Source organism: Bufo gargarizans, chromosome 2, assembly GCF_014858855.1.
Source record: "Bufo gargarizans isolate SCDJY-AF-19 chromosome 2, ASM1485885v1, whole genome shotgun sequence".
Classification (NCBI taxonomy): domain Eukaryota; kingdom Metazoa; phylum Chordata; class Amphibia; order Anura; family Bufonidae; genus Bufo; species Bufo gargarizans.
Window position 1 is genome coordinate 145,891,876 of NC_058081.1, and position 12,810 is coordinate 145,904,685.

Here is a 12,810-nt window from a genome sequence, read left to right on the forward strand (position 1 = left end):
TCTTCTAATTGACGTAATTGAAGGCTATCTAGGAGCCTCATTATACTAAACACGCCCCTCCTTATCTCTGTACCTCCCTCTGATTAACCCGCCAAAACAGTGTTTTAAATGTTCCAATTACAAGCAAGTTTGCATTCTGTGAATTGTCCTGACGAAGGGGGCACTCTGCCCTTGAAACGCGTTGACCTAAATAAAAAATCATTACAAAACCTGAAGACTCATCTATATGCCTGCAGCGCCGGATAGTGGTCTCCCACTTTTGTGATTACGTGTATACCACGTAGAATTAAGGCAGTTCTGAAGGCAAAAGGGGGGTCCAACACCGTATTAGTATGGTGTTCCTAATAATTCTTTAGGTGAGTGTATATATGAGTCAACTAACTATCTAATGTAATCGGATAAGGAATAGGATCCAGATGAAAGCACAGAGCACAGCAATGTCACTGCTCTCTCTTTCTCTCAGAACTGCATAAAAACTGCAGAAAATGGGGAGTTTCTTATATAGTAAGGGGTAGGCAACTTTACTATTGTTTGCTAGGGATGTTGCAAAGCTCAGACAAACACATTGCAGCCTTCTCATTGGCCCACAAGCAAGAAGGGAGGTTACTGATGAAAAAAAAATCTAGAATATTTGTGATTCCGAATATATAGCACTATATTCTACATCTTTGCGAATTCTAGAAGTGCCGATATTCATGATAAAAATTCACTATTAGAATATTCGCGATCAACACTACTCTCTATTGTGTACCAATATTGTAACTTACATGATCTGTCACCCGGGTAATATATCATTTTGCAACTTTTGCACTTAAACGGGTTATACCAAGTTTTCAAGTTATTCCGTAACCACAGCATAGGGGATAACTAACTGATCAGTGGAGTCTGACCACTGGAACCCCCACCTATCCCGAGATGGTCCCATTACCCTGTCCTGATGGAGCGGCAAGTTGAGCATGTGTCCTGCTGCTCCATTCATTTTCACATTGTACAGTGTTTGCATAATGTAAATTTGAAATTGTTGTTTTAAATTATTTTAACTAATACCGGATCATTCCATCCTTGAATATCTTTTTTTCTAAATAGCTATACATATTTTGTACCTGTGTTAATTGATTTTATCTTTTACTTTAAAGCGAACCTGTTGGGAGATTTCATCTGCCCTATCGGAGAACAGGATATGATGAGAGAAGTTGAGCCCTGTGATATATCGGTTTATATGATTTGGAGCAGGATTTCTTTGTAAAAAGTAGAGATGGTCCTGACAGGAGAGACAGTCCAGATTACTTCGACCAAACAAGATGATTGATGGTTCTGCTTGTATCTGTATGGCTGTCAATCATCCTGTGTGGAGAGGTTATCTGGACTCTTATGGGGTAATTTGCTAACCAGAAATACGCCTATATTAGAAGCGTACCAGTTTCTACGTCTGGTTTAGGCATCGAAAATGGTCTAAACGTAAGACAGCTAGGAAGCTGTCTTACATTTAGATTTGACGGTGGATCCGCCTGTAGCTGGCCAGCTAAGACCTGTCCTAGGTTGCTAACTTGACTTACATGTTATACAGCTAGACTTGCCAATAAATGTAATACAGTTCCTATGTTTTTATATTAGAGACAGAAAGAAAGTTATTTACAGTGACTTTATGTTTCTGGATGTCATATAACTGTTATATATTGTGTTCACAGAAGCAGAAAAGATAATATGCCTTTAAGATTCAATAAACTAATGTAAGGTAAGCTCAATAACACAGCAAAATTAACAGAAAGCATAGAGTTAAACTTTTGTTACTGCCCAGGAGTCTTAACCAATCACAGCCAACCTCACACTGAGTATGTGTGGGAAATCCCCTGGCAGAACTTTCTGGAGTCAGTATAGACCAGAGAAGAGAAGCTGAGAAGACATTTCCAATCAGAGCTGTGTTTTATGGGAACAAGAGGCCAATTAGGTATTTAGAACGGTTATATGATGTGCATATTGTTAATATTGTGATTTGAACTGTATACTGAGACCAGTTGTATATGTTTGTTTACAGTGCTACCAAATCGAACTATGCACAAACTGCGCAAACTGAGCAAATCAAACTAAATCAAACTATTGGTTAAGCCTCAGATATGCCTCTCAGAGTGATTATAAAGTGCTTAAATAACTTAGAGTGAGAGTACAGATACTGAAGAGAAATACAGTATATCCACCATTTATGTTGAATGACAAGATTGAAGAGTTAAACCACCATCTTATGCATACCGCCATTTTGTGATACTTTATGCAACATGTGTTTGTACATGGACTATCTGCTGCAGAGGTGGCAGTGTTATATATGAAGAAAAGTTGAAGTTAATAAAGAAGTTATTTTAAGCATTTGGTGTGCCCTTTAAAGGGAACCTGTCATCAACTTTATGGTGACCTCACTGGGGGCATCATAAATTAGTGACAGAAATGCTGATGTCAGCGGTGTCATTCATGAGCTAAAAGTAAATGGTTGCTGAGAACCAGCATCATAATCATTGCAGCCCAGGCCTTGAAAAGAGTCAGATCTACCTAAGAAGAGTCCTGGTTATTCATGAATTCTTGCTCTCCCCCCCATCTGATGATTGGCAGTTCTCTCCTACAGAGAAAACTAGGTATAAGCCTGTGAGTCATCAGCAGATGGGCGGGAAAACAGGAGATTATGAATAACCATGGCTCTTCTCAGGGAGATTGGACTCTTTTCAAGGCCTGGGCTGCGATGATTATGAGGCTGGTTCTCGGCAACCACTTACTTTTAGCTGATGAGTGACACACCGCTGACATCAGCATTTCTGTCACTAATTTATACTGCCCTCAGTATGGTCAGCATAAAGTTGATGACAGGTTCCCTTCAAGCCTACTGTTTCCATAAAACAGTGCTAGAAGAATTAAAGTAGAGTAACAGACATTCTGGTTGGACTAAAAAGTTAGAGATATCAAATTCTTCTAATGCCATAGCGGAAAGGGCACTTCATAGTGCTGCGCCTGTCACACCGCCGAAGTTATGGAGAGGACGGTGTCTCTACATAACTCTGGCGGATCAACCGCCAGCTATAGGCGATATTAAGCCCGGCGTCTAAAACGCCTAGGAGTCCTGTCAGATTTACTTTTTATTCCGAAACCCTGCTTCCAACCGTATTAACCTATATATTAAGGAGCTTACATTCTCCTCAGATAGGGCAGCAGAAATCTCCCGATAGGTTCACCTTAAGAATGATTTTATAACATTCCAATACATAGCAAATATTTGATCCTATACTCACAAATTTGCTTTCAAGGTCCCAGCAGCAGCAGCCACTCAGATACCTTACAAACAGGCCGCGAAAGAAGTCGATAAGGAGGATACTGGCCACTGTGAAAATCATATCAATAATGGAAAGCTTCAGCATCTCCTGAAATAGGAAGTATCCAATAATTACGATCAAAAGTGTCACAAATCTTTAAACATAACTGGAAAATTCTGTGCAATTGGTTGGTTCACTTTCATCTCAGTCTTCCAAGGTTTCTCAGAAAAAATGAAAGTATAGAAGATAAAAGAGAGTCATTCTTTAGATTATATTTTCTAAAAATAACTGAATATCACATGTTTCATCATTCCTCTGCTGCCTCCCTGCCACAACTGTAAAATAAATGTTCTTGTTCAGTGCTCTATCTTTTCTTGAAAAAAAAAATATATCCCAGGCCATGTAACTGACTTCACTATGTTTTGTGTAATCAGAACTCCTCCATCATTCGTGTGTAGTCAGGGCTGGTGCAAGGATTTTTGCCACCCTAATTTTGCCGCCCCCTTGACTCCGCCCATTGACTACGCCCTTTGACCCTCCCACAGACCCCCCATCAGACCTCAGATCAGCCCAAAGACCCCCACTCAGCCCCCATTCAGAACTCAGATAAGCCCAAAGACCCCCCCCCCCACTCAGCCCCCAATGCCCCCTATCAAAACTTAAATCATTGCGGCAGGCAGAATTAACTACATATTATAATACTTACCTAGAATGCTGCGGCTCCTCTTCCTCGCGCTCCCGTCTTCCCGCCGGCGCTGCACTGTCACCTGATAGCGTGCAACGTCAGGTCATAGTGTGCGCACTACGTCCTGACGCTGTACGCACTCAGGAGGATAGTGCAGCGCCGGGGCCACTGCCGCCAGGGAGCTGGGACAGTGTAAGTTTAAAGTGGCGGGGCTGGCTGCGCAGGCATGCGTGTTGGGTCCGGACCGGGATCACCCCATCATACATGTCACCCGGTGTGGCCCGCACCCGCCTCACCCCCCTCACAACGCCACTGCTAGTAGCAGTCTGCTACTGTGACTTCTATTGCGGCCAGACTCCAGAGCGCTGTGGCCTACTCTACTTATGGGTGGCGCCGCCCCTGTGTGTAGTGGTATGTCCCACTAAGTTGTGAAGGGATGCTCTGAGTGTTGTGAACCATACCACTGTACACAAATAGCGGTCGGGGTCAGACTATTCTGAAAACCAGTAAAGTCAGTTACTGGAGAATTTTCTTTCCTAGTTTGTATTGTTGAATAGAGATAATGAAAAACAATAAATAGATAAACATGGCATCCATTGATTGTTTCTGTATCTTCCATTCAGTATAAAGGAGAATAATGGCTCCTTTACATTGCTCGATGCAGGAGAAGATTGTCGGGAAGAAAGTGTTAATTACATGCAGCGATCTCCTCCAGAGTAATACGCTTGTTAAAATCCCTATTTAACGACGATTCCCTATATAGGGTTCTTACCTTTGTCTGTGGCTTAGTTTCCATAAAAATCGCTTCACTACCAGCAAGTAGGGTGTCTACTTGCTGGTAGCCGTCGCAAAAAAATGCCCCCTCCTCCTGTTGATTGACAGGGCCAGCGATCGCTCTCCTCCTCCGGCTGGCCCCGTCAGCATTTCAAATCCTGCGCCTGTCTTCATTCAGCGCAGACGCTCTGAGAGAAGGAGGCTCACCTCCTCAGCACTCCCTCAGTGCGCCTGCGCTGATGATGTCACCAAAAGAGAAGACGTCATCGGCGCAGGCGCACTAAGGGAGTGCTGAGGAGGCGAGCCTCCTTCTCTCAGAGCGCCTGCGCCGAATGAAGACAGGTGCGGTATTATTCTGACAGGGCCAGCCGGAGGAGGAGAGTGATCGTTGGCCCTGTCAATCAACAGGAGGAGGGGGCGGTTTCTTGCGGCGGCTACCAGCAAGTAGACACCCTACTTGCTGGTAGTGAAGCGATTTGCATATTTTAAAAGATCGATTTTTATGGAAACAAAGCCACAGACAAAGGTAAGAACCCTATATAGGGAATAGTCGTTAAATAAGGATTTTAAGAAGCCCCCCCCCAAAAAAGTGTTTTGGGGGTGACAGAAGCCCTTTAAACTTAGTTTTTTCTAGCTTCTGCGAGTGTAAATAAAAATACTACTATTATATTCATGTATAGGTGTGCTACAGGACGATGTAAGCACTGTATATGGCCATATGGAGGTGACAGACTCCCTTTCAACCCTTTGCCATGTAGCACTTTGGTTGGCTCACCTGCCCTACATAGGTTTCCCAGCATTCATTCTTCTGTGGTCGGATGCTTGGTATAACCCAGGGTGTTGTCTGGTTGTCAACGAGTGCCAAAGGCTTAGTCATGTTCTGCTCAAATTCTACAATAACGGTAGAGTTTATGTCCATTCCTATAGCAGGAGTTGCTGTAGAGAACACGGTGACTGCTGTGGTGGCATAGAGTGGGGCAGCGTCCATTAATGTGCCATTACTACTATTCTGAAACAAAAGATTTGAAAATGCGTTAACGCTATAGATAAGCAATTTGACAAATAAGAAGAAAATGCTACAATAGGACAACATAACATGTTAGACAATAAAATATTCTTATTTAAGCTCCCAAATTAGATCCTGCAGTAAAACGGTGTATTTTATGTAATACCCATATTATCCTGCACCTAAACTGTCCATGTAATGCACGGATAGGCAGGATCCTCCAGTGAGAGCTACATTCTTTGTAGCCAATTGACAGAGGTCTCAAATGAGGGACTCCCTCCATTAAATTAGAGAGCCCAAAAAAGTACCAGTGCTTAAGAATAAGTTTCCTAAACCAGACTGACTGCTTCATGAAGACAAGTCAGTTGATATTGAGACCTCATTTGGAGTATTGTGCTCAGTGCTGGAGACTAGAGTTGAGCGAACACCTGGATGTTCGGGTTCGAGAAGTTCGGCCGAACATCCCGGAAATGTTCGGGTTCGGGATCCGAACCCGATCCGAACTTCGTCCCGAACCCGAACCCCATTGAAGTCAATGGGGACCCGAACTTTTCGGCACTAAAAAGGCTGTAAAACAGCCCAGGAAAGAGCTAGAGGGCTGCAAAAGGCAGCAACATGTAGGTAAATCCCCTGCAAACAAATGTGGATAGGGAAATGAATTAAAATAAAAATTAAATAAATAAAAATTAACCAAAATCAATTGGAGAGAGGTTCCATAGCAGAGAATCTGGCTTCCCGTCACCCACCACTGGAACAGTCCATTCTCAGATATTTAGGCCCCGGCACCCAGGCAGAGGAGAGAGGTCCCGTAACAGAGAATCTGTCTTCATGTCAGCAGAGAATTAGTCTGCATGTCATAGCAGAGAATGAGGCTTCACGTCAGCCACCACTGCAACAGTCCATTGGCATATATTTAGGCCCAGCACACACACAGGCAGAGGAGAGAGGTCCCGTAACAGAGAATCTGGCTTCATGTCAGCAGAGAATCAGTCTGCATGTCATAGCAGAGAATCAGGCTTCACGTCAGCCACCACTGCAACAGTCCATTGTCATAAATTTAGGCCCAGCACCCAGGCAGAGGAGAGAGGTCCCGTAACAGAGAATCTGGCTTCATGTCAGCAGAGAATCAGTCTTCATATCATAGCAGAGAATCAGGCTTCACGTCACCCACCACTGTAAGAGTCAATTTTCATAAATTTAGGCCCAGAACCCAGGCAGAGGAGAAAGGTCCCGTAACAGACAATCTGGCTTCATGTCAGCAGAGAATCAGTCTTCATATCATAGCAGAGAATCAGGCTTCACGTCACCCACCACTGTAAGAGTCAATTTTCATAAATTTAGGCCCAGAACCCAGGCAGAGGAGAAAGGTCCCGTAACAGACAATCTGGCTTCATGTCAGCAGAGAATCAGTCTTCATATCATAGCAGAGAATCAGGCTTCACGTCACCCACCACTGTAAGAGTCAATTTTCATAAATTTAGGCCCAGAACCCAGGCAGAGGAGAAAGGTCCCGTAACAGACAATCTGGCTTCATGTCAGCAGAGAATCAGTCTTCATATCATAGCAGAGAATCAGGCTTCACGTCACCCACCACTGTAAGAGTCAATTTTCATAAATTTAGGCCCAGAACCCAGGCAGAGGAGAAAGGTCCCGTAACAGACAATCTGGCTTCATGTCAGCAGAGAATCAGTCTTCATATCATAGCAGAGAATCAGGCTTCACGTCACCCACCACTGTAAGAGTCAATTTTCATAAATTTAGGCCCAGAACCCAGGCAGAGGAGAAAGGTCCCGTAACAGACAATCTGGCTTCATGTCAGCAGAGAATCAGTCTTCATATCATAGCAGAGAATCAGGCTTCACGTCACCCACCACTGTAAGAGTCAATTTTCATAAATTTAGGCCCAGAACCCAGGCAGAGGAGAAAGGTCCCGTAACAGACAATCTGGCTTCATGTCAGCAGAGAATCAGTCTTCATATCATAGCAGAGAATCAGGCTTCACGTCACCCACCACTGTAAGAGTCAATTTTCATAAATTTAGGCCCAGAACCCAGGCAGAGGAGAAAGGTCCCGTAACAGACAATCTGGCTTCATGTCAGCAGAGAATCAGTCTTCATATCATAGCAGAGAATCAGGCTTCACGTCACCCACCACTGTAAGAGTCAATTTTCATAAATTTAGGCCCAGAACCCAGGTAGAGGAGAAAGGTCCCGTAACAGACAATCTGGCTTCATGACAGCAGAGAATCAGTCTGCATGTCATAGCAGAGAATCAGGCTTCACGTCAGCCACCACTGCAACAGTCCATTGTCATAAATTTAGGCCCAGCACCCAGGCAGAGGAGAGAGGTCCCGTAACAGACAATCTGGCTTCATGTCAGCAGAGAATTAGTCTGCATGTCATAGCAGAGAATCAGGCTTCATGTCAGCCACCACTGCAACAGTCCATTGGCATATATTTAGGCCTAGCACACAGGCAGAGGAGAGGTTCATTCAACTTTGGGTAGCATCGCAATATAATGGTAAAATGAAAATAAAAATAGGATTGAATGAGGAAGTGCCCTGGAGTCCAATAATATATGGTTATGGGGAGGTAGTTAATGTCTAATCTGGACAAGGGACGGACAGGTCCTGTGGGATCCATGCCTGGTTCATTTTTATGAACGTCAGCTTGTCCACATTGGCTGTAGACAGGCGGCTGCGTTTGTCTGTAATGACGCCCCCTGCCGTGCTGAATACACGTTCAGACAAAACGCTGGCTGCTGGGCAGGCCAGCACCTCCAAGGCATAAAAGGCTAGCTCTGGCCACGTGGACAATTTAGAGACCCAGAAGTTGAATGGGGCCGAACCATCAGTCAGTACGTGGAGGGGTGTGCACACGTACTGTTCCACCATGTTAGTGAAATGTTGCCTCCTGCTAACACGTTGCGTATCAGGTGGTGGTGCAGTTAGCTGTGGCGTGTTGACAAAAGTTTTCCACATCTCTGCCATGCTAACCCTGCCCTCAGAGGAGCTGGCCGTGACACAGCTGCCTTGGCGACCTCTTGCTCCTCCTCTGCCTTGGCCTTGGGCTTCCACTTGTTCCCCTGTGACATTTGGGAATGCTCTCAGTAGCGCGTCTACCAACGTGCGCTTGTACTCGCGCATCTTCCTATCACGCTCCAGTGCAGGAAGTAAGGTGGGCACATTGTCTTTGTAGCGTGGATCCAGCAGGGTGGCAACCCAGTAGTCCGCACAGGTTAAAATGTGGGCAACTCTGCTGTCGTTGCGCAGGCACTGCAGCATGTAGTCGCTCATGTGTGCCAGGCTGCCCAGGGGTAAGGACAAGCTGTCCTCTGTGGGAGGCGTATCGTCATCGTCCTGCCTTTCCCCCCAGCCACGCACCAGTGATGGACCCGAGCTGCGTTGGGTGCCACCCCGCTGTGACCATGCTTCATCCTCATCCTCCTCCACCTCCTCCTCATCCTCGTCCTCCTCGTCCTCCAGTAGTGGGCCCTGGCTGGCCACATTTGTACCTGGCCTCTGCTGTTGCAAAAAACCTCCCTCTGAGTCACTTCGAAGAGACTGGCCTGAAAGTGCTAAAAATGACCCCTCTTCCTCATCCTCCTCCTCCTCCTCCTGGGCCACCTCCTGTTCCATCATCGCCCTAAGTGTTTTCTCAAGGAGACATAGAAGTGGTATTGTAACGCTGATAACGGTGTCATCGCCACTGGCCATGTTGGTGGAGTACTCGAAACAGCGCAACAGGGCACACAGGTCTCGCATGGAGGCCCAGTCATTGGTGGTGAAGTGGTGCTGTTCTGTAGTGCGACTGACCCGTGCGTGCTGCAGCTGAAACTCCACTATGGCCTGCTGCTGCTCGCACAGTCTGTCCAGCATGTGCAAGGTGGAGTTCCACCTGGTGGGCACGTCGCATATGAGGCGGTGAGCGGGAAGGCCGAAGTTACGCTGTAGCGCAGACAGGCGAGCAGCGGCAGGATGTGAACGCCGGAAGCGCGAACAGACGGCCCGCACTTTATGCAGCAGCTCTGACATGTCGGGGTAGTTGTGAATGAACTTCTGCACCACCAAATTCAGCACATGCGCCAAGCAAGGGATGTGCGTCAAATTGGCTAGTCCCAGAGCTGCAACGAGATTTCGCCCATTATCACACACCACCAGGCCGGGCTTGAGGCTCACCGGCAGCAACCACTCGTCGGTCTGTTGTTCAATACCCCGCCACAACTCCTGTGCGGTGTGGGGCCTGTCCCCCAAACATATGAGTTTCAGAATGGCCTGCTGACGTTTACCCCGGGCTGTGCTGAAGTTGGTGGTGAAGGTGTGTGGCTGACTGGATGAGCAGGTGGAAGAAGAGGAGGAGGAAGCCGAGAAGGAGGAGGTGGCAACAGGAGGCAAAGAATGTTGCCCTGCGATCCTTGGCGGCGGCAGGACGTGCGCCAAACAGCTCTCCGCCTGGGGCCCAGCTGCCACTACATTTACCCAGTGTGCAGTTAGGGAGATATAGCGTCCCTGGCCGTGCTTACTGGTCCACGTATCTGTGGTTAGGTGGACCTTGCTACAGATGGCGTTGCGCAGTGCACACTTGATTTTATCGGATACTTGGTTGTGCAGGGAAGGCACGGCTCTCTTGGAGAAGTAGTGCCGGCTGGGAACAACATACTGTGGGACAGCAAGCGACATGAGCTGTTTGAAGCTGTCTGTGTCCACCAGCCTAAATGACAGCATTTCATAGGCCAGTAGTTTAGAAATGCTGGCATTCAGGGCCAGGGATCGAGGGTGGCTAGGTGGGAATTTACGCTTTCTATCAAATGTTTGTGAGATGGAGAGCTGAACGCTGGCGTGTGACATGGTTGAGACGCTTGGTGACGGAGGTGGTGGTGGTGGTGTTGGTGGTACATCCCCTGTTTGCTGGGCGGCAGGTGCCAACGTTCCTCCAGAGGCGGAGGAAGAGGCCGAGGCGGCAGCAGCAGAATAGGCCGAGGCGGCAGCAGCAGAAGAGGTAGCAGGGGGAGCCTGAGTGACTTCCTTGGTTTTAAGGTGTTTACTCCACTGCAGTTCATGCTTTGCATGCAGGTGCCTGGTCATGCAGGTTGTGCTCAGGTTCAGAACGTTAATGCCTCGCTTCAGGCTCTGATGGCACAGCGTGCAAACCACTCGGGTCTTGTCGTCAGCACATTGTTTGAAGAAGTGCCATGCCAGGGAACTCCTTGAAGCTGCCTTTGGGGTGCTCGGTCCCAGATGGCGGCGGTCAGTAGCAGGCGGAGTCTCTTGGCGGCGGGTGTTCTGCTTTTGCCCACTGCTCCCTCTTTTGCTACGCTGTTGGCTCGGTCTCACCACTGCCTCTTCCTCCGAACTGTGAAAGTCAGTGGCACGACCTTCATTCCATGTGGGGTCTAGGACCTCATCGTCCCCTGCATCGTCTTCCACCCAGTCTTGATCCCTGACCTCCTGTTCAGTCTGCACACTGCAGAAAGACGCAGCAGTTGGCACCTGTGTTTCGTCATCATCAGAGACATGCTGAGGTGGTATTCCCATGTCCTCATCATCAGGAAACATAAGTGGTTGTGCGTCAGTGCATTCTATGTCTTTCACCGCTGGGGAAGGGCTAGGTGGATGCCCTTGGGAAACCCTGCCAGCGGAGTCTTCAAACAGCATAAGAGACTGCTGCATAACTTGAGGCTGAGACAGTTTCCCTGGTATGCATGGGGGTGATGTGACAGACTGATGGGGTTGGTTTTCAGGCGCCATCTGTGCGCTTTCTGCAGAAGACTGGGTGGGAGATAATGTGAACGTGCTGGATCCACTGTCGGCCACCCAATTGACTAATGCCTGTACCTGCTCAGGCCTTACCATCCTTAGAACGGCATTGGGCCCCACCATATATCGCTGTAAATTCTGGCGGCTACTGGGACCTGAGGTAGTTGGTACACTAGGACGTGTGGATGTGGCAGAACGGCCACGTCCTCTCCCAGCACCAGAGGGTCCACTAACACCACCACGACCATGTCCACGTCCGCGTCCCTTACTAGATGTTTTTCTCATTGTTATGGTTCACCACAACAACAAATATATTATTTGGCCCAATGTATTGTATTCAAATTCAGCGGGATATAAATTTGAGGCCTAGTATTTAGGCGCTGGGTGACCGGTATGGATTTAGTGACAGAATTAGACTTGGAAATGCACAGAAGCGTGTGTGTGAAGTTATTCTGAATGACCCAATGTGCACCTTGAATATTATATACCCTTTTTGGGATAGATTTCAAATAGCTCTGATATAGCAGGAACCACTAAATTATGAAATTGCTAAATTGGGAATTGTACTTCAACCCAGAACAAAAAATGTGCTTTGACGGGCACTAAATAACTTTCCCAGCTACAACAGGACAGCGGTAACGAGAGATTTAGAGGGATTTAAATTTGAGGCCTAGTATTTAGGCGCTGGGTCACAGGTATGGATTTAGTGACAGAATTAGACTTGGAAATACACAGTAGCGGGTGTGTGTGAAGTTATTCTGAATGACCCTATGTGCACCTTCAATATTATATACCCTTTTAGGGATAGATTTCAAATAGCTCTGATATAGCAGAAACCACTAAATTATGAAATTGCTAAATTGGGAATTGTACTTCAACCCAGAACAAAAAATGTGCTTTGACGGACACTAAATATCTTGCCCAGCAACAACAGTACAGCGGTGGGTAACGAGAGATTTAGAGGGATTTAAATTTGAGGCCTAGTATTTAGGCGCTGGGTCACCGGTATGGATTTAGTGACAGAATTAGACTTGGAAATGCACAGAAGCGTGTGTGTGAAGTTATTCTGAATGACCCTATGTGCACCTTCAATATTATATACCCTTTTAGGGATAGATTTCAAATAGCTCTGATATAGCAGGAAACCACTAAATTATGAAATTGCTAAATTGGGAATTGTACTTCAACCCAGAACAAAAAATGTGCTTTGACGGACACTAAATATCTTGCCCAGCAACAACAGTACAGCGGTGGTAACGAGAGATTTAGAGGGATTTAAATTTGAGGCCTAGTATTT

At 46.6% G+C, this 12,810-nt stretch overlaps 1 protein-coding gene across 1 annotated transcript in view; it reads right to left on the reverse strand.

Annotated features, from left to right (window-relative positions):
• TMC3 (transmembrane channel like 3) overlaps window positions 1-12,810 on the reverse strand; it is a 93,150-nt gene that overhangs the window by 62,862 nt on the left and 17,478 nt on the right. Inside the window, exons 6-8 of the mRNA XM_044277065.1 lie at window positions 5,993-6,018; window positions 5,528-5,761; window positions 3,273-3,401 (exon numbers count right to left, since the gene is read on the reverse strand). Coding sequence (XP_044133000.1) covers window positions 3,273-3,401; window positions 5,528-5,761; window positions 5,993-6,018 — 389 coding nt within the window. The remainder of the gene's footprint in view (window positions 1-3,272; window positions 3,402-5,527; window positions 5,762-5,992; window positions 6,019-12,810) is intronic.